Source organism: Macaca nemestrina, chromosome 13 (genome assembly GCF_043159975.1).
Source record: "Macaca nemestrina isolate mMacNem1 chromosome 13, mMacNem.hap1, whole genome shotgun sequence".
Taxonomy (NCBI): Eukaryota; Metazoa; Chordata; class Mammalia; order Primates; family Cercopithecidae; genus Macaca; species Macaca nemestrina.
In genome coordinates, this window is record NC_092137.1 from 9636518 (window position 1) to 9663102 (window position 26585).

Here is a 26585-nt window from a genome sequence, read left to right on the forward strand (position 1 = left end):
ACCTTCAGCTTTCTTCAGCAGAAGTACTCCCTAGAGATCTTCCTCCCTACACCCATCATGCTCACCACCCCGAGAAAGAGCTGCTCTGTGAGATGGCTCCTAGGCAGGAGAAGCCAGCAGGAAAGGAAAGGAAGGCAGCAGGAAAAACTCCTTTGTCATCAGAGTTGTGCTGGAATTTTTAAATGCTCATAGCAAGGCCACTATGAAAGAGTTTGGGAAAAGAAATTTGGAAGCCTGGGTCTGACTTTCTCATTTCTACAGTAGACAAATCCCCATTCCCCACAGATGCAAGTGAATGGATTTGTAAGAACAGTTATGAAAAGGGGCCTCAAATTTATAAAGGACCAGGAGTTCCTTAGTCAAAGCCCAATTCAACTTGTAGCTGTTACTGATTCTGAATGAGAACAGAAAAGACTGCTTACTCCTACATTTTGGGGAAGATGTAAATATTCTATATGACAGCTGGGCCCCAGTCCCTACATCCTACTTCTGCAGACATAGCCATCTGCTGCCAATAATCTATATGATATATGGGGAACATCTGAAATGCCGAAGTTTGATATTTGCTCTATTGCAACAAAGTCAGCCTGGAAATGCCCTTAATTAAGGGCTTTACTCATCAAAGGACCTGGACAAATCCAGTTAAACAGTCTCCTAGGCTTAGAAGTATAAAATTCCTAAGAAATTTATATATTAAAACACCAACACACAAAAATAGTTTTTTTTTTTTTTTTTTTTTTTTGGGAGACGGAGTCTCGCTCTGTTGCCCAGGTTGGAGTGCAGTGGCGCGATCTCGGCTCACTGCAAGCTCCGCCCCCTGGGCTCACGCCATTCTCCTGCCTCAGCCTCCCGAGTAGCTGGGACTACAGGCGCCGCCACCTCGCCCAGCTAGTTTTTTGTATTTTTTAGTAGAGACGGAGTTTCACCGTATTAGCCAGGATGGTCTCGATCTCCTGACCTCGTGATCCGCCCATCTCGGCCTCCCAAAGTGCTGGGATTACAGGCTTGCGCCACCGCGCCCGGCCAAATAGTATTTTTTTTTAAAGACTGTTAGTTAAGCTTTCTATATGTTCCCCTAGGAATAACACCAAAGTTATTGGAAATACCAGCCCAGACTTTGCTAAGAACAAGTTTTATCTTTTCCAAAGATTACATGGTTGGAGTTGATCAACATTTAAATATTTAATTACTTAAAAGTTGGTGACTTACCACACAATGGACAAGAATGCTGAAAGGAATCCAAAATATCAAGGAGAAAACCAGGACAGACCCAACGATGTTGTCTGCTAAAAACTTTCCTGTGAACAATTCCAAACAGTGAATGTCTTGACCAAGTACTTCACAAATCTAAAGTGAAATGCTGTTAGGATATTACCATCATATGCCAGAGCTGCTGGCTAGACACTCCTACCGACACAGTATTGAGAAGAGTGTCCGTGCTGACTATATTACACCAGGCCATCTCTCCTTACCAAGTGCTTTTAAAGAAACAGCCCTCGTATACTAGCTGATAGGAAGAGATTGCAGAATATTCAACATGCTACCTGGAGTAACTGTGTCAACAAACTAATCATATAGACTGCTACTACTAGTAAATGCTTAAGAAGACAAAGTTTTTGTTACCTGGATATTATTTGTGATTAAATTATGGAACTGTGAGGACATGATAAAATCATGATAAAATCATGAGGACATGATTTTGCCTGCTTCTGCAAAATATGAGGCCCACTTTTACATCAAGCAGGATTCAGTATATAGCATTCAGTCAAACAAACACTCTTACATCAATCAGGATTCAGTCTATAGCATTAAACTATGCTTATGCTAGTCACATGTATATTTTTGGGTAAAGAAGGAAGCCAATATTTTGACTTTATTTCCCTTGTCAGAAAATCTGTGCCTCCAAGCTCCACGGGGACAGACTATCTATGAGTTCATTTTATTCTAGCCAACAAAGTTGTTTCATAACAAAAGTAGTGAATATTTCCACCTTCTACTGCAGAATTAGAGCATATCACTCTGAAAGCACACTTTTCTAATGTCATCACAGAAATCAACTCAGCTCTCAGTAAATAATCTGGGGAAATCACCTACCAAAAGTATTGATGCTTAGCTGGTCAATGAAATCCCAAAATCGTTCAATTACATCCTGTACTCGTTTCTCACATTTGCCCTATGAAGAAAAAACATACAGCATCATTCCCAAACACAATGTATTCAGAAGCAATGTAGCTTTATAAAAATAACTGACATGTAAAGGGCTTCATTAAAATCAAACATTTTCCCATCTTTGACACAAGGCAATAACTTCAGCGTAATGAGTACCCCAGAAAGTAGGACATGCTGTCATTAACCCTTTGATAATTAGTCCATTTTAACAAGTGATTTAGAATTACCAGGAGACAAAAATCAAGAAAACCAGTTTGCTAAAGATGAGGCATTCCAGTAAGGACTCTACACATACATAGCGGACAGTGAAGAACACAGCCAGACTCCCTGTGAAGACTCTTAAACCTTGAAACCCTCTCCCATCATTCTGCATGAGAAAAATTATGCTTCTCTAGAGAACAAAAGGGTCTGGCTTAAGTAAGTCAAGCAGTCTTCTACGTCTTTCCTACTCATTCAGCACCTGTTTCAAAATCACACCTTGAATAATTTTGCAATCTTAGTCAATTCTGTAAGTAATCCAGGAAAACATAATTAGGACCCACTGCCTAAAACCAACCAACCTTACCATAAAGTCCCCACCCCAGTCCTTCTCAGTCTCTGGGCTCGAAGCCTCCCACTATGGAAGGAAACTACAGGCAGGGACCTGAAAGCACTCTGTCTTCTCCTCCTAAGTAATACTCATAGATAACAATGGGCCAGAAGGATGTAGCCCCATTTGTGTTTTGATTTCTTTTTATTTGCAAAATCAAGTACTTACAAAATAAAAACTTCCTATCTGGCTGTTACAGAAAAAGCTGGACATAAATACTCACATTCATGTCACAAAATCCTACTGTACAGGGCTTTCCTTTCCTCAAAAATAAGTTCTTTTGTTCAGCATCGACGTAGGGCACACAGCGGCCAGAAAGGTCTCTGCAGCACACCTTGCAGGAGTTGTCAGTTTCTAGAACAGAGAACACGCATTGACAGCTGGATTGTTCTGAGACCTCCTGTCTCCTCTTTCCTCCCTGACCATGGTCCCAAAGAGGCAAGAAATCACATTTATTTTTTATTTCAATAGCTAATACTATCCATAGCCCGCACCAAGGAGTAGTTTCTGAGGTCACACTCCTCAGCCTTCAGTGACAGAGGCCACAAGGTTTAAAAAAAAAAAATACAGAGAAAAATCCGTTCTAGATGAAAGACGTCTCTTAAAAGTCTAACTATTCTCTCCACTTCAAGCCTCTCACAATGCTCTTCTAAATGTTTCCCTTTGTCCCAACATTCTTGTTACCCTGCCCACTTCAGTGCTTGGCTTTTCAGTCTAAAGTGTGCCCCTCAGGGCCCACACTGGCTCCCTGAAAGCGAGAGCAGCTGGGACACAGCTGTCCACCCTTGGGTGGAGAGCTAAGTGACCCCAGGGCATGAGCCCTACAGCCAAAGCTCCACAACTCCTCCACCAAGAACAGCTCTGACAGGTCACGGGATAAAACACTGGGCATCTGTGAGCCATGTGGGTATACACAGGAATGGTAGAAATGCCAGAAAATTAAACCCTATTTATACTTAGGAGAAGAAAGAAATCAACTAGAACACAAAAACAAGCAAAAAGAAATCCTTTTCAGAAAAGGCCGGGAGCAGTGGCTCTCGCTTGTAATCCCAGCACTTTGGGAGGCCAAGGTGGGCGGATCACTTGAGGCTAGGAGTTCGAGACCAGCCTGGCCAACGTGGCAAAACCCCATCTCTACTAAAGATTAAAAAATTAGCCAGGTGTGGTGGTGCTTGCCTGTAGTCCCAGCTACTCAGGAGGCTGAGGCACAAGAATCACTTGAACCTGGGAGGCGGAGGCTGCAGTGAGCTGATATCGTGCCATTACACTCCAGCCTGGGTAAGAGTGAGACTCCATCTCAAAAAAAAAAAAAAAAAAAAGAAAGAAAACCTTTCCATCATTCACTAATTTATAAAATATTTCTTGGGCTTTTACTGTGTCGGGCTCTGTGCTTCCAGAGCACCCCAAGCCTCTTGCCATTCAACACAACAGATATTTTTATTTGGCACCTACTATGTGTTATCTTTTTATTTTTCCTTTTTTTTCTTTTTTTTTCTTTTTTTAAGAAAAAAGGTTCCACCATGTTGCCCAGGCTGGCAGGCTGGTCTCAAACAACTCCTGAGCTCAAGTGAACCACCCATCTTGGCCTCCCAAAGTGCTGGGATTATAGATGTGAGACACTGCCCTCAACTTATCTTCTTTACCTACACATTTTTGAACTTGGAAGAGTTCCTTACTCAACTATATGGATGGTAAGCTTCCAACCCAGTGATTCAACTACTGGGTTCTTTGTCTTTTATTTATTTATATTTATTTATTTTTTTGAAACGGAGTCTCGCTCTGTCGCCCAGGCTGGAGTATAGTGGCACGATCTCAGCTCACTGCAGCCTCCACACCCTGGGTTCAAGCAATTCTCCTGCCTCAGCCTCCCTAGCAGCTGGGATTACAGGTGTACACTACCACACCTGGCTAATTTTTTTATTTTTAGTAGAGACAGCGTTTTGCCATGTTGACCAGGCTGCTCTTGAACTCCTGACCTCAAGTGATCCACCCACCTCGGCCTCTCAAAGTGATGGGATTACAGGTATGAGTCACCACACCTGGCTCTTTGTCTATTTTGAAAGCAACAGAACTCCTTCATTGACTCCCATATGCTCCATGGTTTAAGTGGGGTGGGAAGCAGAGTCCAGCCAGTCCCTGACCAGTGCATGAGGATGCCCTCAAACCCAGGAGTTCCAAAATAGCGCAGAAACCTAAGGAAAACTGACAGGCCAGCAGGAGAGAGGCTCCTGCCCCAGGCTGCTCTAAGAGATCAGAGGGGAGCAGACTCCGCCTTCTTGATAACTGCAAAAATCCTCATCTAGTGGGGTCAGATCCTGGAATCAGCTCTCTCTGGTTGAGTTCTTGCAGGAGTGTCCTAGTTCCATGCCAATGTAATGTAGATAGCTACTGCTGCTTTCGTGGTTTGTATGATACGGAGCAGAGGACAGCTAGGACACACCTCTACCTACTCACTCACTCCCCCACAATAAAATTCCCTCCTCTCCCACCTCAAAGCCTACCATATGGCCTGAAAATGCAGCAAGAAGAAACACCAACAGGACAGGACTCCCACGTACGGTGGAGGAGCCAGGATCTGCATGCAGAGATGCCTGTCTCCAGACACTACCCTGCCTTTCCCCCTCCCCTCATCCTCGGCTTGGATCTCACCACTGTTCTCATTAGCACAACCTCCAAATGGAGGAAGGGAACCTGGCAGACAAAGGCCATGTTTTCTCCTGCTGCTGGAGTGGGCATAAAACTGTGCTCACCATTACATGCACAGGACTCCAGCTGCTGTTCCCTCTCGCAGAAAGGGATGCATTTCCCATCCTTACACTTGCCAAGATCCAAGCAAACAGTGTCATCTTCAGCATTTCCCGGAGGTGGGCACTCACTGCTATTACCTGGAAGCAAACACCAGTCATAACAAAAAGAATGAGTTGCAGGTCCACCAGTTCTACAGATGCATAATATGCTGTTTCTCATACAAGTGAGCATCTTACCTTGCAAACAGCAAAAAGTGACCTACAGAGCTAGGACAAGAGCCTGAATCTCACCAGCAATCAGCATTTAAATGGGAGTGCCTGGCTATGTGCCAGGTTAGACTGCATGAGTCCCTGACCTCCCAAGCCCCGGTTAGAATGCATGGTCTCCACTTCTGCATCTCACAGTCATATATAAAAGAATATCCTATGTGCCATTACTTAGAATAAATGGCAAACTTGGTAGGAAGGCTTAAAAGAGCCCCGCGGCCTTCCCTATCTGGCCCTGACTTCACACAGCTCTCCCACAGCCCACTGCTTTGGCTACAACCTCTATTCAGTTCCTTCAATGTTAACAGACACTATTCCTTCTACCTGGAATGCTGGTGTTTGCACTTTTGGGGCAGTTAGCTGGCTTTTCTTATGGATTCAGTTTTGTCTCAAAGGTTTTCTGAGATATCCCTGAGGATGCTGTCTAAGTGGATGTGGCCTCCCACTTCCATTTTGCACTATCACACTCCTTCTCTCCTTCATTGCATATGTTTTGCAATTAATATATATTTAATGTTATTTTATGTTTTCCCTCTACTAGACTGGTAAGCCCCATGACAGCAATGATCAAATCTATTTATCAAATTATCTCCAATCCCTACCATATTATAGGTATACTACAAATATTTCTTGAATAAATCAATTATTCTTTTTATTTTCCTTTTGAGGGTCTCAGTCTGTCACTCAGGCTGGAAGGCAGGGGTGTGAGCATAGCTTACTGCAGCCTCAGACTCCTAGGTTCAGGCAATCCTCCTGCCTCAGCCTCACAAGTACCTAGGACTTCAGGCGTATGCCACCATACCTGGCTAATTTTCTTTCTTTTCTTTTGTGAGACGAGATCTCCCTGTGTTGCCCATGCTGGTGTCAAGCTCCTGGGCTCAAGGGATCCTCCCACCTTGGCCTCCCAAGTACTGGAATTATAGGCATGAGCCACTGTGCCCAGGCCAGTAATGCCAAAGAAAAGCCACCAAAGAAAGTTAAACTGGGAGAGACAGGATGGAATGAGCGAATCATTCTGGAAAATGAACAGCACAAGCAGCTAAAAGTCAACTCAAATAGAGGAGGAGAAAAAAACCACTTTATGAAAGCAATGGACTATATCCACAGCTCTGGACTGGCCTTTCAGCTGAAGAATGAAGCCAATCAAAAGAATTCTGACCTAAAGGGCTTCAGAGCAGTAACACAAAATGTACAGAAATTTGGCCAGTTTCAAACAAAAGTGATGGTTTATTAAGTACCCAACAGATAACCAGGCACTTTGCCTCTGTTCTCATAAAACCTTTCATGAGCACTGGGCATTCACTGTGTCAGCAGTCATTTAACAAACTATTACTGAAAGTATGATGTCCAGTGAGCTCAGGGAAGGTTTATACTGTGGATCATTATTGTATTTTTGGTATATTATACTGCCCTGATAAATATAAAAAATGCTCAATAAATATCTGTTGAGCATGTGTTCTTAAAAGACTAAAGTCAGAGTATTAGACAGGTAGGAAAATAATTTTGAAAAGAGTATCATCTATTTAGCATGGTCCCCAAAGTTTAGCATGCATGGAAATCACCTGACAGAAGGTTGCACAGTACAGACTGCTGGCCTCCCTTCCCGAATTTTTTGGTGCAGTAGATCCAGGGAGGGGACTGACAATTTTCATTTCTAGTAAGTTCCCAGGTGATGTTGCCACTGCTGGTTGTGAAATGCTAATAGCTTTTTTTCTTTCTTCTTCTTTTTTTTTTTTTTTTTTTTTTTTTTTGAGGTTCTTGTTCTCTAACTTCTCTTGTTAGAAAATACTGATTCCTTATCAGGAACTTATCCTCTGCTATCTACTATTTTGTATAAAATATCAAGGGAGGCCGGGCGCGGTGGCTCAAGCCTGTAATCCCAGCACTTTGGGAGGCCGAGACGGGCGGATCACAAGGTCAGGAGATCGAGACCACAGTGAAACCCCGTCTCTACTAAAAATACAAAAAATTAGCCGGGCGCGGTGGCGGGCGCCTGTAGTCCCAGCTACTCAGGAGGCTGAGGCAGAAGAATGGCGGGAACCCGGGAGGCGGAGCTTGCAGTGAGCCGAGATCGCGCCACTGCACTCCAGCCTGGGCAACAGCGTGAGACTCCGTCTCAAAAAAAAAAAAAAAAAAAAAAAAAAATCAAGGGAACAAAAGGCTGTTTGATAAGAACAAACATGTTTTCAAATTGTTTTACTTACACTTATTTAAAAGAAAGCATTTTCCTAAATCTGTTTTATTATTATAGTGAAGATGAAACATTGAGCATAGCTAGCAAATACTTCTTTAAAGCTTGATTTAGATATTCAGGTTCCTAACATTTGGCAAAGTAATGTGATAGTGACAGATCCCAGAACATAAAAACGTGAGCAACATGTCATAATATGCACACTTAAAACCAAAGTCAAGCCAAAATAAGACACAACTTCGTTCACTAGGTCCCTGAAGACCTCCAGCTTTCTGTTTGCATCCTTATCACAAAACCTAGGATGGTTATAATAAAAAAGACAATAACAAGTGTTGGAGAGGATATGGAGAAGCTGGGACCCTCACACAATGCTGCTGAGACTGTAAAAGTGGTGTAGTCATTTTGGAAAACAGTCTGACAGCTCCTAAAAAGATTAAGCACAGTTACCATATGACCCAGAAATTCTATTCCTGAGTAATATCCAAAGGAATTGTCCACACAAAAACTCGTACAAAAATGTTCACAGCAGCATTATTTGTTATAGCAAAAAAGTGGAAGCAACTCAAATGTCTATCAACCAGTGAATGAATAAACAAAATGTGGCATATCCATGCAATAGAATATTACCCAGCAATAAAAGTACATGAAGTACTGATACATGCTATAACATACATGAACCTTGAAAATGTTATGTTCAGTGAAAGAAGCCAGTCATACAATATGTGGTCACGAAAGACCACAGTTTGTATAATTCCATTTATATGAAATGTTCAAAACAGACAACTTCATAAAGAACAGGGTGGTTAGTGGTTGCTCTGAGTTGTGGGGAATGGCGGGACTGGAGGATCACAGCTAAAGGATACAGGGTTTCTTTCTGGAGTAATGTAAATGTTCTAAAATTAATTGTGATGACTGCATAAATCTGAATATACTAAAAACCATTAAACTGTACACTTTAAGTAGGCAAACTGCATGGGTGTGAATTATGTATCAATAAAGCTATTACAAAATCAAACCAACCAACCAAGAGAGACAAATTTTGAAAAATATAAGAATGGGATAGATATATCAGAGGAACAAAAACACTAGAATAGCAAACTGAATATTGCTTTTTGACAATTTAAGTCAAAAAACATCACAAGGGTAAAAAAGGAACATTATATACTGGTAAGGAACAGCAGATAAAGATGTAGAGATAGTCCGTTTATATACCTAGTAATAATGTAGCTTTGAAATTTTTAAAGCAACAATTGAAAGAACAACAGAAGATACTGGACACCTGGAAAGGTTAGCTCCAGAAAGATTCAAGTCCTGAATGTAAAAGGAAAACTTACGAAACTAATAGAAGCAGCTGTGGAAAATATCTTTTTAACCATCCACCATGGCTTTTCTGAACCATGTGTTTAAGAAATAAACATACATGGCCGGGCGCGGTGGCTCAAGCCTGTAATCCCAGCACTTTGGGAAGCCGAGACGGGCGGATCACAAGGTCAGGAGATCAAGACCATCCTGGCTAACATGGTGAAACCCCGTCTCTACTAAAAATACAAAAAACTAGCCGGGCGAGGTGGCGGGCGCCTGTAGTCCCAGCTACTTGGGAGGCTGAGGCAGAAGAATGGCGTAAACCCGGGAGGCAGAGCTTGCAGTGAGCTGAGATCTGGCCACTGCACTCCAGCCTGGGCGAAAGAGCGAGACTCTGTCTCAAAAAAAAAAAAAAAAAAAAAAAGAAACATACACACACAACAAAATAATGGATTTGATTATGTTAAAATTAAAGATTTATGTTCTGAGAATGGCAACAGATAGGAGGTGTATGCAAACCAAATGGATTACCTAAGAACTCCTCCAAATCCACAGTAGTGAAATAACATGAAACCCAATTTATAAAAAATGAACCAAATACATGAACTGGCTATTCACAGGAGAAATTTGAATAGCTGAAAAATATAAAGAGATGCTCAAGAAAAATGTAAGTAAGTGCATTAGGACAAAGGCTGTTAAAAAAAATGTAAGAACAAGAGATTACTTTATACTCATCACGCTAATAGGACAGCAGGGTAATTCCAAGTGTTGGCCAGAACGTTGGGATACAGGAGTTCTCAGACACAGGCAACCTAGCAGTGGTGCTCTAGAGACCAGCATATCCTGCCTCTGTGACTACACAATTACACTCCTCAGTACCCAGAGAAACACGCGGGTTCCTGAAGGGACGTAGGAGGATATTGTATGAGTATCAAGGGGATGAAGGCAATGGAAGTAGCTACCACCTGGTGAACTTTAAGTAAAACACAGCCAATCATATAAGTAAACAATATGTAGGTGCCCCCAACAGTGAAATACATATAGATACATATAGAAAAACTGGGTAACCTTCTAACTTGTAACCTGCTTCCTCCACACTATTCTAGTGTACAGATTCATGATAACATTCATTATCCCAAGATTGTCATTTTGATTGTTTCCAAAATTTTGCTATTAGGATGTAGCCATGAAAAACCTTGTTAAATTATCTGTGGCACAATACAGATAATTCTTTAAAACATGATACTGATTTTTTTAAAAGTAAATGTAATGTGGAATATCATGTTGGCACATTAAAAACACAAAATAACACTATATGGTCTTTCAAGGATATACACATATCCAGGCAAATATTAGCCACAGTACAGTGGATGTCTGTGAGGAGAAAGAAGAGAGTGATGGAAATGAAACAGAAATAAAAACAGGTCTTAAACTCACCAAAGCCAAGTGTCACAAACCAAGGGTTGCCAGAAACTCAACCCGGCATATGAGGTCAAAAACGGTGGGTTTCATCTGAACAAAACATAATCTTGTTTTCAAAGACACGCACACACTGGAACCACAGCATTCCAAGAAAGCAACAAGAACACGCACCTGTGCAGTAGGACACGCCTTTGCAAGTAGCATTAATCGCCTCCTGGCACTTCTTCTGGGCAGTCTCAAATTGACAGTTTTTACAGCAAGGACTGTTCCTATCACTGGAGAAGAAGAGCAGACAGGAACAGAGCAATTCAAATTACAGCCCCATATCAAACCAAATGCTACTGTTACGTTACAGTGACCTGAATATCACAGGGGAAGACCTCCTGGCTCCATCCCCACTCCTATATCATCAGACATCTCCGCTGCTATAGCTACCTGCACACACTCTGTCCCCTCCTAATGTGCGTAAGGTCACATCAATGCCACGCTGTAGTAGAAAAGAATGGGAACACAGCAATCACCTTTGAAACATCTTGGTATCCTTAGTTTTCATTCATTTAACGCATTAATTTTAAAAAGACAAGATGGGCTGGGTGAGGTGGCTCATGCCTATAATCCCAACCCAGCACTTTGGGAGGCCAAGGTAGGTGGATCACCTGAGGTCAAGAGAGTTCAATGTGAGCCTGGCCAACATGGTGAAACCCCATTTCTACTAAAAATACAAAAACTAGCCGAGCATGGTGGCATGCTCCTGTAATCCCAGCTACTTAGGAAGCTGGGGCAGGAGAATCGCTTGAACCAAGGAGGTGGAGGTTGCAGTGAGCCAAGATCACGCCACTGCACTCCAGCCTAGGTGACAAGAGCAAAATTCTGTCTCTAAAAAAAAAAAAAAAAAGATGAGGCAGGTGGTCCACGAGGTCAGAAGTTTGAGACCAGCCTGGCCAACATGGTGAAACCCCATCTCTACTAAAGATACAAAAAATTAGCCAGGCGTGGTGCCGCACCCTGTAATCCCAGCTACTCAGGAGGCTGAGGCAGGAGAATCGCTTGAACCTGGAAGGCAGAGGTTGCAGTGAGCCAAGGTTGCACCATTGCACTCCAGCCTGGTCAACAGGGCGAGACTCTGTCTCAAAAAAAAAAAAAAAAAAAAAGACAAGGTTGGGCCACAAGGCAATCCATAGCTAAGACACTCAGCAGCCAGAACTCTACTCCCCATCAGCATCTACAGTGTTAATATGCACTGTATCCAGTTAAATCTCAATTATTCACCAGAAAACTGAAAACCCTTTTACTTCTAGGCCAGGCACTGGTCTAACAGTGGATATAAAAATGAAAAACTGGGTAACTTTCTAACTTGTAACCTGCTTCCTCCACACTATTCCAGCGTATAGAATCATGATAACATTCATATCCCAAGACTGTCATTTTGATTGTTTCCAAAATTTTGCTATTAGGATGTAGCCATAAAAAAAACCTTGTTAAAATCTTATACATCTCTGTTTCCTTAAAAGATTCTTTGGGCGGCCAGGCACGGTGGCTCACGCCTGTAATCCCAACACTTTGGGAGGCCAAGGCGGGCAGATCACGGGCAGATCAGGAGTTCAAGACCAGCCTGGCCAACATGGTGAAACCCGTCTCTACTAAAAACACAAAAATTAGCTGGGTGTGGTGGTGCACACTGTAATCCCAGCTACTGGGGAGGCTGAGGTAGGGGAATGGCTTGAACCCAGGAGGCGGAGGTTGCAGTGAGCCAAGATCAGGCCACTGCACTCTAGCCTGCGTGATAGAGCAAGACTCCGTCTCAAAAAAATAAATAAATAAAAGAAATTAAAAAGATTATTTGGGCCAGGCACGGTGGCCCACACCTAGAATCTCCACACTTTAGGAGGCCTAGAAGGGTGGATCACTTGAGCCCAGGACTTTATGACCAGCTTAGACAATATGGCAAAACCCCATCTCTATAAAAAATACAAGAAAAATTAGCCAGGTGGCACACACCTGTAGTCCTATCTATCTGGGAGGCTAAGGTGGAAGGACTGATTAAGCCTGGGAGGTCGAGTCTGCAGTGAGCCATGATCGTGCCACTGCACTCCATCCTGAGCAACAGAGTGAGACCCTGTCTCAAAAAATAAAATAAAATAAAGGCCGGGCACGGGGGCTCACCTCTGTAATCCTAGCACTTTGGGAGGCCAAGGCAGGCAGATCATGAGATCAGGAGATCAAGACCATTCCAGCCAACACGCTAAAACCCCGTCTCTACTAAAATACAAAAAATCAGCCAGGCATGATCGTGCGCACCTGTAGTCCCAGCTACTGGGGAGGCTGAGGCAGGGGAATCACTTGAACCCGGGAGGCGGAGATTGCAGTGAGCTAAGATTGTGCCACTGCACTCAAGCCTGGCAACAGAGTGAGACTCCATCTCAAAAAACAAAAATAAAGTAAAATAAAATAAAAAATATTTTTTTGCCAGGCACAGTGCCTAACACCTGTAATCCCAGCACTTTGGGAGGCTGAGGTGGACAGATCACAAGGTCAGGAGTTGGAGACCATTGTAGCCACCACAGTGAAACCTCGTCTCTACTAAAACACAAACAATTAGCCAGGCATGGTGGTGCCTGCCTGTAGTCCCAGCTACTCAGGAGGCTGAGGCAGGGGAATCACTTGAACCCAGGAGGCAGAGATTGCAGTGAGTCGAGATCGCGCCACTGCACTCCAGCCTGGCGACAGAGCGAGACTCCATCTCAAAAAAAAAAAAAGATTATTTTAACTATAGGACTGCTAAACCAAGGAGCATGCAAGGTCAAGGATTTTGTTACATAATGTCACACTGCTTTCCAGAAAGCTTCTTATTTGTTTGTTTTTTAAGAGACAGTGTCTCACTATGTTGCCCAGGCTGTTCTCAAACTCCTGGGCTCAAGCATTTCTCCCACCTCAGCCTCCCAGAGTGCTGGGATGAGAGGAGTGAGCCACCGTGCCCAGCCCAGAAAGCAATTTCTTGCTGTGAAGGGCAAAAGACGTAAATGTAAACAAACACATACACACCCCTTTCAGCTGATTCTAAAACCCCTGCAAGTTCAGTCTTCTATTATTTTGGACATCTTGTTATACCAGCTTCCCAAAATCCCTGTGGAAAGACTCCTCACCTGCACTGGACACCTTCCTTCAACGTGCAGTCGCTGTTGCAGCAGGTGTCGTTGTTCAGATACATGATGCCAGGATCGCACTCTTCTCCTTCATCCACCCTCGAGTTCCCACACACCTTATTGCTGCGTTCTTGAAAACACTCCTGGGCCTTACTTTCAATAGTCTTATAGATTGATTGTTTACTGCAGTTTGAAAACATCTTGAGAGAAAACAGGCAGTAAGGACCCAAAATAACATCATAAAAATGTATTCCCATGCAATGTTTGTGTCTTCTCTAGAGACAAACTCTTAATGTAAAACCACCATCAGAGCCACCCTGGAGTTATGGCAAGGCCATCACAGTCCCCGCCAAAGGCCACTGATATGGAACTGAGAACCTCCTTCCGTTGAATGCTAAATGGTTGCTGTGAATTTGGTTAAGGATCTATAATTCTTCTTATGAAGATAAGCAAGCTATACAAACACTGAGGCCAAACATCCCAGCCAAAGTCCACTTGAGGACAAGCAGAATAGCACAACAGAGAGCTTGTAGCTCCATCAGACTTGAAATCTCCCCACCTCAGGCATGCCACTCATGCAGTGACAAGAATTAAGAACCTCTGTAGGTTACTGTCGTCCCAGACAAAATGATTCAGAAATGCAGGAGAAGGGGTTTCTTCTCCTTCCTTGGCTACTTATATGGATGATCCAGGTTTAAAGTTGTTTAAATATTTGAGCTTAGTAACAGGCATGATAGTACATTTTACATAAATTGAATCCCAAAATGTTACCTAAACATTTTCATCGACCAGCAAGACCAGTGTGTCAAAGAAAGTCTCTACCCTAGCTTCCCACCCTGGAGTACAGAACCACTAGGATAACTCCCTTTTAAGGCTGAGGGTTTTATCAGGAGCTCTAAAACTGAGGTCATTTTCCAGACCTCCTGAAGTTATAAAAAAAGAAGAAAGAGGCTTAGGGAAAACTGAGCATAGTTACTTCTTAGGTCGGGGTCTCCGAAGTGCTCTGCAGATGCCAAAATGGCTTCACTTTCACCCCAGACAACAATCATGAAGCCCCTGAGAGCCAAGTGTATGGGACCCTCCAAAGGTGCCTGTAACTACCAAATCAGACATCAAAGGAGCTACTTTCAGAAAGATAGCAAAGACCTCATCTTAAACAGAAATACTAACTGACTTTTTAAAAAACATCTTCAAATCTGGTTGGTTGGTTTCGGTTTTTTTGTTTGTTTGTTTGTTTTGAGATGGAGTCTCGCTCTGTTGCCAGGCTGGACTACAGAGGTGCAATCTTGGCTCACTGTAGCCTCCGCCTCCCGGGTTCAAGTGATTCTCCTGCCTCAGCCTCCTGAGTAGCTAGGACTACAGGCGCGCACCACCACACCCAGCTAATTTTTGTATTTTTTGTAGAGACGGGGTTTCACTATGTTGACCAGGATGGTCTAGATCTCTTGACCTCATGATCCACCCACCTCAGCCTCCCAAAGTGCTGGGATTTCAGGTGTGAGCCACTGCGCCCGGCCCAAATCTGTTTTTACAGTACAGATGTCTAAGGGGTCTGGTTATTCTAATCTGGGCCTCAGGCAGTTGGCATTTTGGTGGGTTCATTCATCAACATCATGTATCTCTGGGCTCCATTTTATCAGGTTAAAATGGAGTTAAAAATCACAGTGAACAGGTAAGAAGACCTCTTCACTGACTTGTCAGAGTTACAACTCCCAAGCAGCTGGAGAGCAGTAACAAAAAAAGGACCAGCCCTCAACTCTGGCTTTCTGCCTACACATCCCTGAAGATGTGGCAGCTTCTGTTTGTATCCTTGTCATAAGACCTCCTCTTCCCTCCAGCAAACCTTCCTAAGAAGTTACAATCTCAAAGGTCCTACACTCCTTTTCACGAATGTCAGCTGTCCACGGGGGAAGCCCAAACCCGGCAGACTGCTCTTCACAGGCTCGCCTAGTTGAGAGTGGCAGGTTCTGTCTTTCTAGGTCAAGGAACTACTTTAGTTTTGTCCTGTAAGCCCTCTTCATCTAGTTAAAAATATTTTTATTAAGGAATTCATTTAAAACATAGGCTGGGAGCAGCGGCTCATGCCTGTAATCCCAGCACTTTGAGAGGCCGAGGCAGGGGGATCACCTGAGGTCAGGAGTTTGTTGACCAGTTGACCAACCTGGCCAACATGGTGAAACCCCATCCTACAAAAACTACAAAAATTAGCCGGGCATGGTGGTGGGCGCCGTAACCCCAGCTACTCGGGAGGCTGAGGCAGGAGAATCACTTGAACCCGGGAGGCAGAGGTTGCAGTAAGCAGAGATCACACCACTGCACTCCAGCCTGGGCGACAGAGTGAGACTCCACCTCAAAAAATCATAATAGCCGGGTGCGGTGGCTCACGCCTGTAATCCCAGCACTTTGGCAGGCCGAGGCGGGCAGATCACGAGGTCAGCAGATCGAGACCATCCTGGCTAACATGGTGAAACCCCGTCTCTACTAAAAATGCAAAAAATTAGCCGGACGTGGCAGCGGGTGCCTGTAGTCCCAGCTACTTGGGAGGCTGAGGCAGAAGAATGGCATGAACCCGGGAGGCAGAGCTTGCAGTGAGCCGAGATCGCGCCACTGCACTCCAGCCTGGGTGACTGAGCGAGACTCCATCTCAAAAAACAACAAACAAACAAACAAACAAAATCATAATAAATAATAATAAATAAATAAAACAAAGAAGATGCATATTATCTTCTTACAAGGGGATTCCTACTTGAGCAACCAAACTAGAAAAACACAGACTAAATATGATGTGCTCAGGACAAACCAAATAAATTGTTCTTTGTTGATACAGACTGGCAGCGCCTGAAAAAAAAAAAAAAAAAAACCGTTCTTCCCAGGCCCCATTCTCATTAGCAAGTTCTTTTTTTTCTTTTTCCTTTTTTTGAGACAAAGTCTCACTCTGTCATCCGGGCTGGAGTGCAGTAGCACAACCTTGGCTCACTGCCGCCTTGAACTCCCCAGGTTCCTCCTACCTTAGCCTCCTGAGTAGCTGGGACTACAAGCATGTGCTTCTATGCCCAGCTAATTTTTGTATTTTCTGTAGAGATGGGTTTCACATGTTGCCCAGGCTGATCTTGAACTCCTAGGCTCAAGTGATCTGCCCACCTCGGCTTCTCAAAGTGCTGGGATTATAGGTGTGAGCCACCATGCCTCATTGGCAAGTTCTTACAGGGCTGTTTTGAAGAGCCCCAGAACTGGTAGCAGGAAGAGTTAGCAACATGCATGTCCACTCAGGCAGTCTGCAAAGTAAAACATTTCCCTCCAAAGTTCTGACACTATCCTCATAACCAAGAAGAATATAACCTATTACTCAGAGAAACAGTATGAAATATGGTAGCCACCAACCATATGTGGCTACTTAAATTTTGTTTCTAGTCACATATTTTACACTTTCTATTACAGAAATATTCAAGCATCTATGAAGTAGATAGGATGGTATCATGAATGCCCCCATTCCCCTCACCAGCTTCAACAATGATCACCTCATGGCTTCACAGCTCCTCTACATTCGCACTACCTTTCCTCTGCTCCCACACTGCTGTTTTTGTTTGTTGGCTTATTAACAACTTTATTAAGACATATTTCACATATCACAAAATTCTCCCATTTCAAGTATATAACTCAGTGATTTCTAATAACTTTACCAAGTGTTGAAACCATTGCCATAAGTCAATTTTAGGACATTTCCATCTTTCCAGGAATGTCACTTACGTCCTTTTACAGTTAATGCCCATTTGCTGAGTAGCTGGGACTACAAGCATGTGCTTCTATGCCCAGCTAATTTTTGTATTTTCTGTAGAGATGGGTTTCACATGTTGCCCAGGCTGATCTTGAACTCCTAGGCTCAAGTGATCTCCCATCACAGGCAAACATTATTAAAAATTTAAATAAAGGCCGGGCGTGGTGGCTCATGCCTATAATCCCAGCACTTTGGGAGGCCGAGGCAGGCGGATCATGAGGTCAGGAGATCAAGACCATTCTGGCTAACACAGTGAAACCCCGTCTCTACCGAAAATACAAAAAATTAGCCGGGGGTGGGAGTGGGCACCTGTAGTCGCAGCTACTTGGGAGGCTAAGGCAGGAGAATGGTGCGAACCCGGGAGGCGCAGCTTGCAGTGAGCCAAGATTGCGCCACTGCACTTCAGCCTGGGCAACAGAGCGAGACTCTGTCTCAAAAAAAAAAAAAAAAAATTAAATTAAATAGAATTTACAATTCAGTTCCTCAGTTTCTAGCCACTTTTCAATTGCTCCACTGGGCAGTGGCTACTATACTGGGCAGAGCAAACGCAGAACATTCCCCACCCCACAGCAGAAAGTTCTATTGGACAGCACTGAACTATAGCAAACATGATTAGAAATGCAGAGACTTTGAAAAGAGAAGGAAAATTCAACAGTTTGACATGTTGGAAGAGTAGACAAAAAGGGGTAGAAAAATGTTTATCTGGCACAAGTTGTCAGGCAGAGGAAAAATAAAACATAACATGCAAAGTAACAGAGGAAGGAACTGTTTACACATAACAGCCAAAGAAAATGAGATGCAGAAAATATACATAAAAAGCCAAAGAAAATCAGATGCAATAATCAAAGATCACGAAAAGAACAGGAGGCAGAAATTTCAGAAAGCAGGGTGTCAGAGCCAGGAAAAAGCAGAAGTAATCCTTCCCTCTATGTCCAGGGTAGGCTTGCACATTAGCCCACAGCCTGGCTCAAAATAGGAGTCAGGACAAATACTTCACAATCTTTTGTGATTAGAATCAAACTCCTTTAAGCTCTCCCCACCAACCCTCTTTAACTCAGCAGCGCAGCTATTGTTTTCCTCACACTGCTTTATGCTGTTTAACTTCAAATAAAATGAAAAAACGAGGTATTTATTAACACAACTTTTAGTTCGGACTCTGAGAGTTAGTCAAAGCACTCTTAAAGTCTCTGAAAGTGTTTTACAGTATCCCAAATCAACTAGTATACTCTATCAGAAGCCCTCAATAGTAAATGATTCAATTAATTTTTCAACAAATATTTGTTACATGCCAGATACTCCTACTAGGAGATAGAGCTATGAATAAGACAGACAAGGGCCTTTCTCCCATGAGGCTTGTAGTAAGGCAAACTATGTTGTTTATCTGCAAAAGTTAATAAAAAACATGTAAATTGTACAGTAGAGTTAAAATGAATCACAACTTGTAAATGAAATAATGAGAAATTTTTAACATAAAGCCTGAGCCCACCGGACCCTGAAATCCAGAACTCCAACAAAGGCCATTATTAGTAATTTTTCCTAGAGCTCAAATCTACACATTAAACTTGACAACAAAGTCCAAATGATAGTTTTAACCAGATTTAGATGGACCGTGCTTCACCCCAAAACATACGGCCACGTTTCAAGGTAGTTTGTAATTTGCAGATCCATCCCTAGGGGAACACCTAGGAACGGAATACGTTTCTGAGCTCTCATTATGATCATTACACACAGCCTCTTTCAAAACCACATTAAAAAATTCTCAACACACACATACCTTATTGTTCTCGTGATCGCCACTCACAGCTATGGGATACATGACATATTTTCCTCCCTGGTCCTCATTCGGGGCACATTCTGCTAGACCATCCGGATCATGTTCTGCTCCAAAATTGTGTCCCAATTCATGAGTTGTAACCAGGTCAGCTTCCTTAAGGATCATGCAAAGAAAACATTATTTTTCAATATCCAACTATCACTTACTTCTGCCAGCTGGGCCTATGCTGTCTTAAATAGAGCCTTATAATCAGATCAGCAAGAGAATAAGAACTGCATGCTTATAATACCAGCACTTCAGGAGGCTGAGACGGGAGGGTTACTTGACTCTAGGAGTTTGAGGTCAGCCTGGGCAACACAGGGAGACCCCATCTCTACAAAAATAAAAATATTAACCAGGCGAGCTGGGCGCAGTGGCTCACACCTGGAATCCCAGCACTTTGGGAGGGGAGGCCAAGGCAGCCGGATCACTTGAGGTCAGGAGTTCAAGACCAGACTGGTCAACATGGTGAAACCCTGTCTCTACTAAAAATACAAAACCTAGCCAAGCCTTGTGGTGGGTGCCTGTAATCCCAACTACTTGCGAGGCAGAGCCAGGAGAACTGCTTGAACCCAGGAGGCAGAGGCTGCTGTGAGCCAAGACAGGCCACTGAACACCAGCCTGGGCAAAAGAGTGAGAGTCTGTCTTAAAATAAATAAATAAAATAAAATAAATATATATAAACTTAAAATTCCTGATTTCTTTTTTCCTAAGAGGAGGAAATCACTCCATGGAACCTGAAAAAATAATATTTTGCAAGTCATTTTTCTATACAAGAAGTCTTTCCACATGTTCATATTAAAACAGTAGTGGGGAAAAAAAAACTTAAATTTTTAGCAAAAGCACTCAAATCCCAAAGGTGTAATGTAGAGAAATATCTCCTAACTGCTTGGAGAAAATTCATTAGTGGATTTGCTAATGACTCTAAAAAATCTCTCAAAAATTTCAAATCAAATTTTGTTTTTGCTCTATGTGTTTTTTTAAGAGGAAAGTTCTGGAAGACCAAAGAAAATATGTCATGAAATCAAGCCATTAAGAAGTTGTGACTCCAAAAAAGTAAAGGAGCATGAGCTATTATACACACATATATGTTTCTGTCCATGGTTCCTGGCTTATAACCCTCCACAGCCCTGGTTACAGTCCTCTGTTACAATGTTGGGGTGCTTTAGGGCTCAGGAGCAGTCCTCAGGAAACAGAATCTCTCTCTCTGACCTTCTCCTGTCCTCCTTTTACCTGATCCAAGGCAGTACTCTAATTTGACTGTGGGTCAAGAGATCCCCATTCTCATTCTAGAGAGGGTCCTGCCCTTTACTGTGGAGGAAGGAATGCTGCACAGACAGGTCAAGGAGAACCTGGACAGGCCTTGGTGGGTTTCCCACTCAGTTGATTAGTACGAGAACATACCCATTTTGTCCAATCACATTTCTACACAGTTGTCATTCATGCTTATGTAATGAAGCCTCCATAAAATCTCAAATAACAGGATTCAGAGAGCTTCCAGAGAGCATTCTGAATATGTGGAGGTTGACAGGAAGGTGCAGAACTCATTCGCGTGCCAGGAGAGTGGTACATCCCAACTCCATGGGGACAGAAGCTCCTGTACTCGGGACCCTTCCAGACCTCGCCCTATGTATCCCTTCATCTGGCTCTTTCTTTGAATCCTTTCTTTTTTTATTTTTTATTTTTTGAGACAAAGTCTCCCTCTGTTGCCCAGGATGGAGTACAGTGGCACAATCTCAGCTCACTGCAATCTCCGCCTCCCAGGTTCAAGCAATTCTCCTGCCTCAGCCTCCCGAGTAGCTGGGATTACAGGCGCCCGCCACCACAACTGGCTAATTTTTATATTTTTAATAGAGACGAGGTTTCACCATGTTGGCCAGGCTGGGTCTCAAACTCCTGACCTCAGGTATCTACCCGCCTCGGCCTCCCAAAGTAGTGAGATTACAGGCATAAGCTACCGCACCCGGCCTCTTTGTATCCTTTAAAATATCCTATGTAATAAACCCGTAAACTAAGGTAAGTGTTTCCCTGAGTTCTGTGAGCCACTTAAGCAAATTAATCAGACCCAAAGAGGATATCGTGGAAACCCCAACTTGAAGCCAGTTGATCAGAAGTTCTGGAGGCTCAGACTTGTAACTGGTGGGAAGGAGGGAACAGTCAGTCTTGAGGGACTGATCCCTCAAGCTGTGAGATCTGACACTATTTCCGGATGGAGAGTGTTTGAATTGAATTGGAGGACACCTAGCTGTCTACTGCTTGAAATGTGGGGGAAAATCCCCATACGTTTGGTCTGGTCACACAAGTCTTCTGTGTTGATGATAATTGTTGTGATGTGAGAACAGAGGAAAAACACAGTTTGAGAGATTTTTTCCCCCTAAAACAAAGTACCATAAGAAAAAAATAAATTTAGAAATTAAGGCCAGGCACAGTGGCTCAAGCCTGTAATCCCAGCACTTTGGGAGGCCAAGGCAGGTGGATCACCTGAGATCAGGAGTTTGAAACCAGCCTGACCAACATGGAGCAATCCCATCTCTACTAAAAATACAAAATTAGCTGGTCATGATGGCGCATGCCTGTAATCCCAGCTACTCGAGAGACAGAGGCAGGAGAATTGCTTGAACCTGGGAGGCGGAGGTTGCAGTGAGCCACGATGGCACAATTGCACTCCAGCCTGGCCAACAAGAGCAAAACTCCATCTCAAAAAAAAAAAAAAAAGGCCGGGCGCAGTGGCTCAAGCCTGTAATCCCAGCACTTTGGGAGGCCGAGACGGGCGGATCACGAGGTCAGAAGATCGAGATCATCCTGGCTAACACAGTGAAACCCCGTCTCTACTAAAAAATACAAAAAAAAAAAAAAACTAGCCGGGCGAGGTGGCGGGCGCCTGTAGTCCCAGCTACTCGGGAGGCTGAGGCAGGAGAATGGCGTGAACCCGGGAGGCGGAGCTTGCAGTGAGCTGAGATCCGGCCACTGCACTCCAGCCTGGGCGACAGAGCAAGACTCCGTCTCAAAAAAAAAAAAAAAAAAAAAAAAAAAAAAAAAAAAAGAAAGAAATTAAAAGGTTCCCCAAAACTAATTAGTGTCTTTTTCTTTTCTCATACCACTTTACATTGTTGTTTTTGTTTCTGCTTTAAGAAACAGGGTCTCGGGCCAGGCGCAGTGGCTCATGCCTGTAATTCCAACACTTTGGGAGGCCGAGGCAGGCAGATCACAAGGGCTGCAGATTGAGACCATTCTGGCTAACACAGTGAAACCCCATCTCTACTAAAAATACAAAAAATTAGCCGGGCATGGTGGCAGGTGCCTGTAGTCCCAGCTACTTGGGAGGCTGAGGCAGGAGAATGGCATGAACCCGGTAGGGGGAGCTTGCAGTGAGCTGAGATCGTGCCACTGCACTCCAGCATGGGACACAGAGCGAGACTCCGTATCAAAAAAAAAAAAAAAAGGATCTCACTAAGTTGCTCAGGCTAGAATACAGAATACAGTGGGTATTCACAGACGCAGTTATCACACTACAGCCTCTAACTCTTGGCCTCAAGTGATCCTCCCACCTCAGCCTCCCGAGTAGCTGGGACCATAGGCTCCTGCCACCACCTGTTTTTAAATCACCCGAAGTCCATAGTTTATGTTAGGGTTCACTGTGCTGTATATTCTGTGTTTCAACAAATGCATAATGTCTTATACCAACTATTAAAGTATCATACAGAGTAGTTACCCTGCTCTCTACCTATTCTTCCCTCCTTCCCCCAACATCTAGCAATCACTGATCATTTTATAGTCTGCATAGTTTTCCCTTTTCCAGAATGTCATATATTTGGAATTATATAGTATGTAGCCTTTCAGACTGGCTTATTTCACTTAGTAGTATGCTTTTAAGGTTTCTCTATGTCTTTTCATGGCTTAATAGCTTTTTATTTTTTTCTCATTGTATGGATGTGCCAGTTTATCCATTTACCAACTAAATGATATCTTGGGTGCTTCCAAGTTTTATCAATTATGAATTAAGCTGCCATAAACATTCTTATGGCCGGGTGTGGTGGCTCACACCTGTAATCCCAGCACTTTGGGAGGCTGAAGCAGGCGGATCACCTGAGGTCAGGAGTTCAAGACCAGCCCGGCCCGTAACATGGTGAAACCCCATCTCTACTGAAAATACAAAAATTAGCTAGGAGTGACAGTGGGCACCTGTAATCCCAGCTACTCGGGAGACTGAGGCAGAATCGCTTAAACCTGGGAGGCAGAGGTTGCAGTGAGCCGAGATCACACCACTGCACTCCAGCCTGGGTAACAAGAGTAAAACTCCATCTCCAAAAAAAAAAAAAGAAAAAGAAACTGCCAACTGTCTTCCAAAGTGGCCGCTCCATTTTTGCATTCCCACCAGCAATTAATGAAGAGTTCCTGTTGCTCCATAGCCTTGTTGGAATTGTGTTGCCAGTGTTTGGGATTTTAGCCATTCTAATAGGCTGCTAGTAATAGCGTATTGTTGTTGGGTTTCTTAAAAAGTTTTTTATAGAAACAGGGTCTCACTAATGTTGCCCAGGATGGTCTCAAACTCCTGGGCTCAAACAATCCTCCCACCTCAGCCTCGCAAGCAGCTGGGATGACACGCATGTACACCTGCACCCAGCTTCGTTGTTAATTTGCAATTTCCTAATGACACATGACACTGAGCATCTTTTCGTATGCTTCTCTGCTATCTGTGTATCTTTGGAGGTATCTGTTCTGCTCTTTTGTCTATTTTTAAATTAGGTTGTTCATTTTCTTATTGTTGAATTTTAACAGTTCTTTATACATATGGAAATTTTTAATTTTTTTTTTTTTAATTTTGTAGAGACAGGGTCTGACCATCTTGCCTAGGTTGGTTCCAAACTCCTGGGCTCAAGTGATTCTCCTGCCTCGAACTCCCAAAGTGCTGGGACTATAGGAATGAGCCACCATGCCCAGCCTCTTTGTATATTTCAGATAGCAGTCTTTTCTCAAGATGTGTCTTTTGCAAATATTTTCCTGTACCCTACACCAAGTATAAACATACACCAAGTACAACATCATAGTCAAAATAGCAGTATACCAACCAGCCCTCTGGGAAGCCAAGGTGAATGGATCACTTGAGGTCAGGGGTTCATGAGACCAGCCTGGCCAACATGGTGAAACCCTGTCTCTACTTAAAACAAAAATACAAAAATTAGCCATGTGTGGTGACAGGCACCTGTAATCCCAACTACTCAGGAGGCTGAGGCAGGAGAATCGCTTGAACCCGGGAGGCAGAGGTTACAGTGAGCCAAGATGGTGCCACTGCCTTCCAGCCTGGGCCACAGAGCAAGACTCTGCCTCAAAAAAAATAAAAATTAAATAAAAATTTAAAATCAGTATATTGGATACTAATATTTCCTACCAGTATCTCTCTCCCCTTCTTCCTTAATGAGCCCTAATTTTGTTCAGGGCAGCAATATACTCAGCTAAAATAGCCACCTTTCCACATTCCGTTGAGGCTAAGGGCAGCCACGTGACCCAGTGCTGTACAGTAAGTTGTAAACAAAAGCCAGGATGAAGCCTCCAGAGAAGCTTTTTAGAAGGGCCAGACTAGGCTAGCCATGTTCTCTTTCTCCTCCTTTCTCTAACACAGAAGAGAACCATCTTAAAACCATGAGGTGACATGCATGAAGACAAAGACCTCCTGCTTGTTCTTAAGCCACTGAGGGCACCTCTGAGTTGCTGTACCACCCGGAAAATGCTATCCCTGAACTTCTTGTTGACTGAGACAAATAAACCCCTTATTTAAACCACTGCTTATTTAATTTTCTGTTATTTGTAGTCAAACACATTTCAACAGTCATAGCTGGAGAAAAACAAGATCATAAGATCTTCCAGAGAAAAAAACAGGTGACGTACAAAGATAAGAACTCAAAATGACTTCAGATTCTTTAAAAGCAACATGCACAGAAGACCACAGAGAACATGAGAACTAAGAATATACTCAGCCAAAATTATCAATCAGGCTTAAGAGTGGAATAAAGACATTTTCAGATATGTGAAATCCCAACAATATGCAGGTCATATACCTTTTCTTAGGAAGCTCCTACAAGATACACTACACCAAAATGATGGCACTGAGAAAGAGGGAGACCACGGGGTTCTGAAAATAAGAGGGTGTGGGATGCCTTGAATGACAGCTGCACCGCAGGACTAGGAGACAGGGAGCTCTAAGAGTTGCTGCAGGTCAGAGGGCTCCAGGACGGAGGGTTCGAGAAAAGCAGTGGTCCTCACATGTTTCAAAAGAAGGCTGACAGGCCATTTTTATTTTCTTCTTTATGCTTTTTCATATATCTCACAAAAATATATAAATTTTCTTTAGGCAGAAATGAAAAAACAGTATATATTACATTTTTTAAAAAATATCTACATAAATATATAACTGAGGTTCTACTACAATAAACTCTTAACACTATTCTTTTAAAAATAAAAGAACATACCTTTGTAAGGATGGTTTTACCATAATTCTTTGTGCTCGTCAAACCACTATTCAAATAGATATTTTTCTTCCCAACTGGGCTATAATAAGCTAAAGTCAAAAGGAAACAAAGATAAATTGCTTATTAAATACAGAATTATAATATAATCTAATCAGCTTATAATCCCAGCATCATATTCACATAAGAAATGGAAAAACTTACCCTTTGGACAAACGCCTCCATGGCTGTTTGCTCTGGGAGAGCCAACATAAGCTAATCCAAGAGTTCCCATATCAAAATCTTGGTATGTGAAAAGGTGTGCCAAGCAAACTTTAGATGCTTCCTCAGCTATATCAAAGCTAAATTGCTTTGAAAGACAAAAAAAAAAAAAAAGCATTCTTAGATTAACAATTACATCAGACCAAAGATGTAATCTAAATCAACTAAACATTCCAAAACAGAACCATGGCCGCATGCAGCTCAGCACCAGCAATCACAACCCCGTGCAGTGCTTTGCTCTTTCCCTAAAGCACTCCACCTGCACCGGTGAGAGGCAGACACTGTCATCTGGCAAGGAGCACAAAAGGGAAGAGTTCGGGAGCTTGCTCCAGCTGTTCAGAACTAATTCACTGCTCCTCCGAGGGCTGTTCTGAAGACATACAGCCTAGGACTAGAGATGCTCCAATTCGTTAACAGGATTGCAGCACCCCAGACCAACACA

General features: G+C 43.1%; 1 protein-coding gene across 3 annotated transcripts in view; it reads right to left on the reverse strand.

Annotated features, from left to right (window-relative positions):
- LOC105486511 (ADAM metallopeptidase domain 17) overlaps window positions 1-26585 on the reverse strand; it is a 68921-nt gene that overhangs the window by 2332 nt on the left and 40004 nt on the right. For all 3 annotated transcript variants that reach the window (XM_071076204.1, XM_071076205.1, XM_071076206.1), the window contains 9 exons: window positions 26087-26231; window positions 25886-25974; window positions 19380-19532; window positions 13831-14030; window positions 10859-10962; window positions 5509-5643; window positions 2982-3112; window positions 2095-2173; window positions 1210-1298 (listed from right to left, as the gene is read on the reverse strand). In XM_071076204.1, the coding sequence (XP_070932305.1) occupies window positions 1210-1298; window positions 2095-2173; window positions 2982-3112; window positions 5509-5643; window positions 10859-10962; window positions 13831-14030; window positions 19380-19532; window positions 25886-25974; window positions 26087-26231 (1125 nt within the window). The remainder of the gene's footprint in view (window positions 1-1209; window positions 1299-2094; window positions 2174-2981; window positions 3113-5508; window positions 5644-10858; window positions 10963-13830; window positions 14031-19379; window positions 19533-25885; window positions 25975-26086; window positions 26232-26585) is intronic.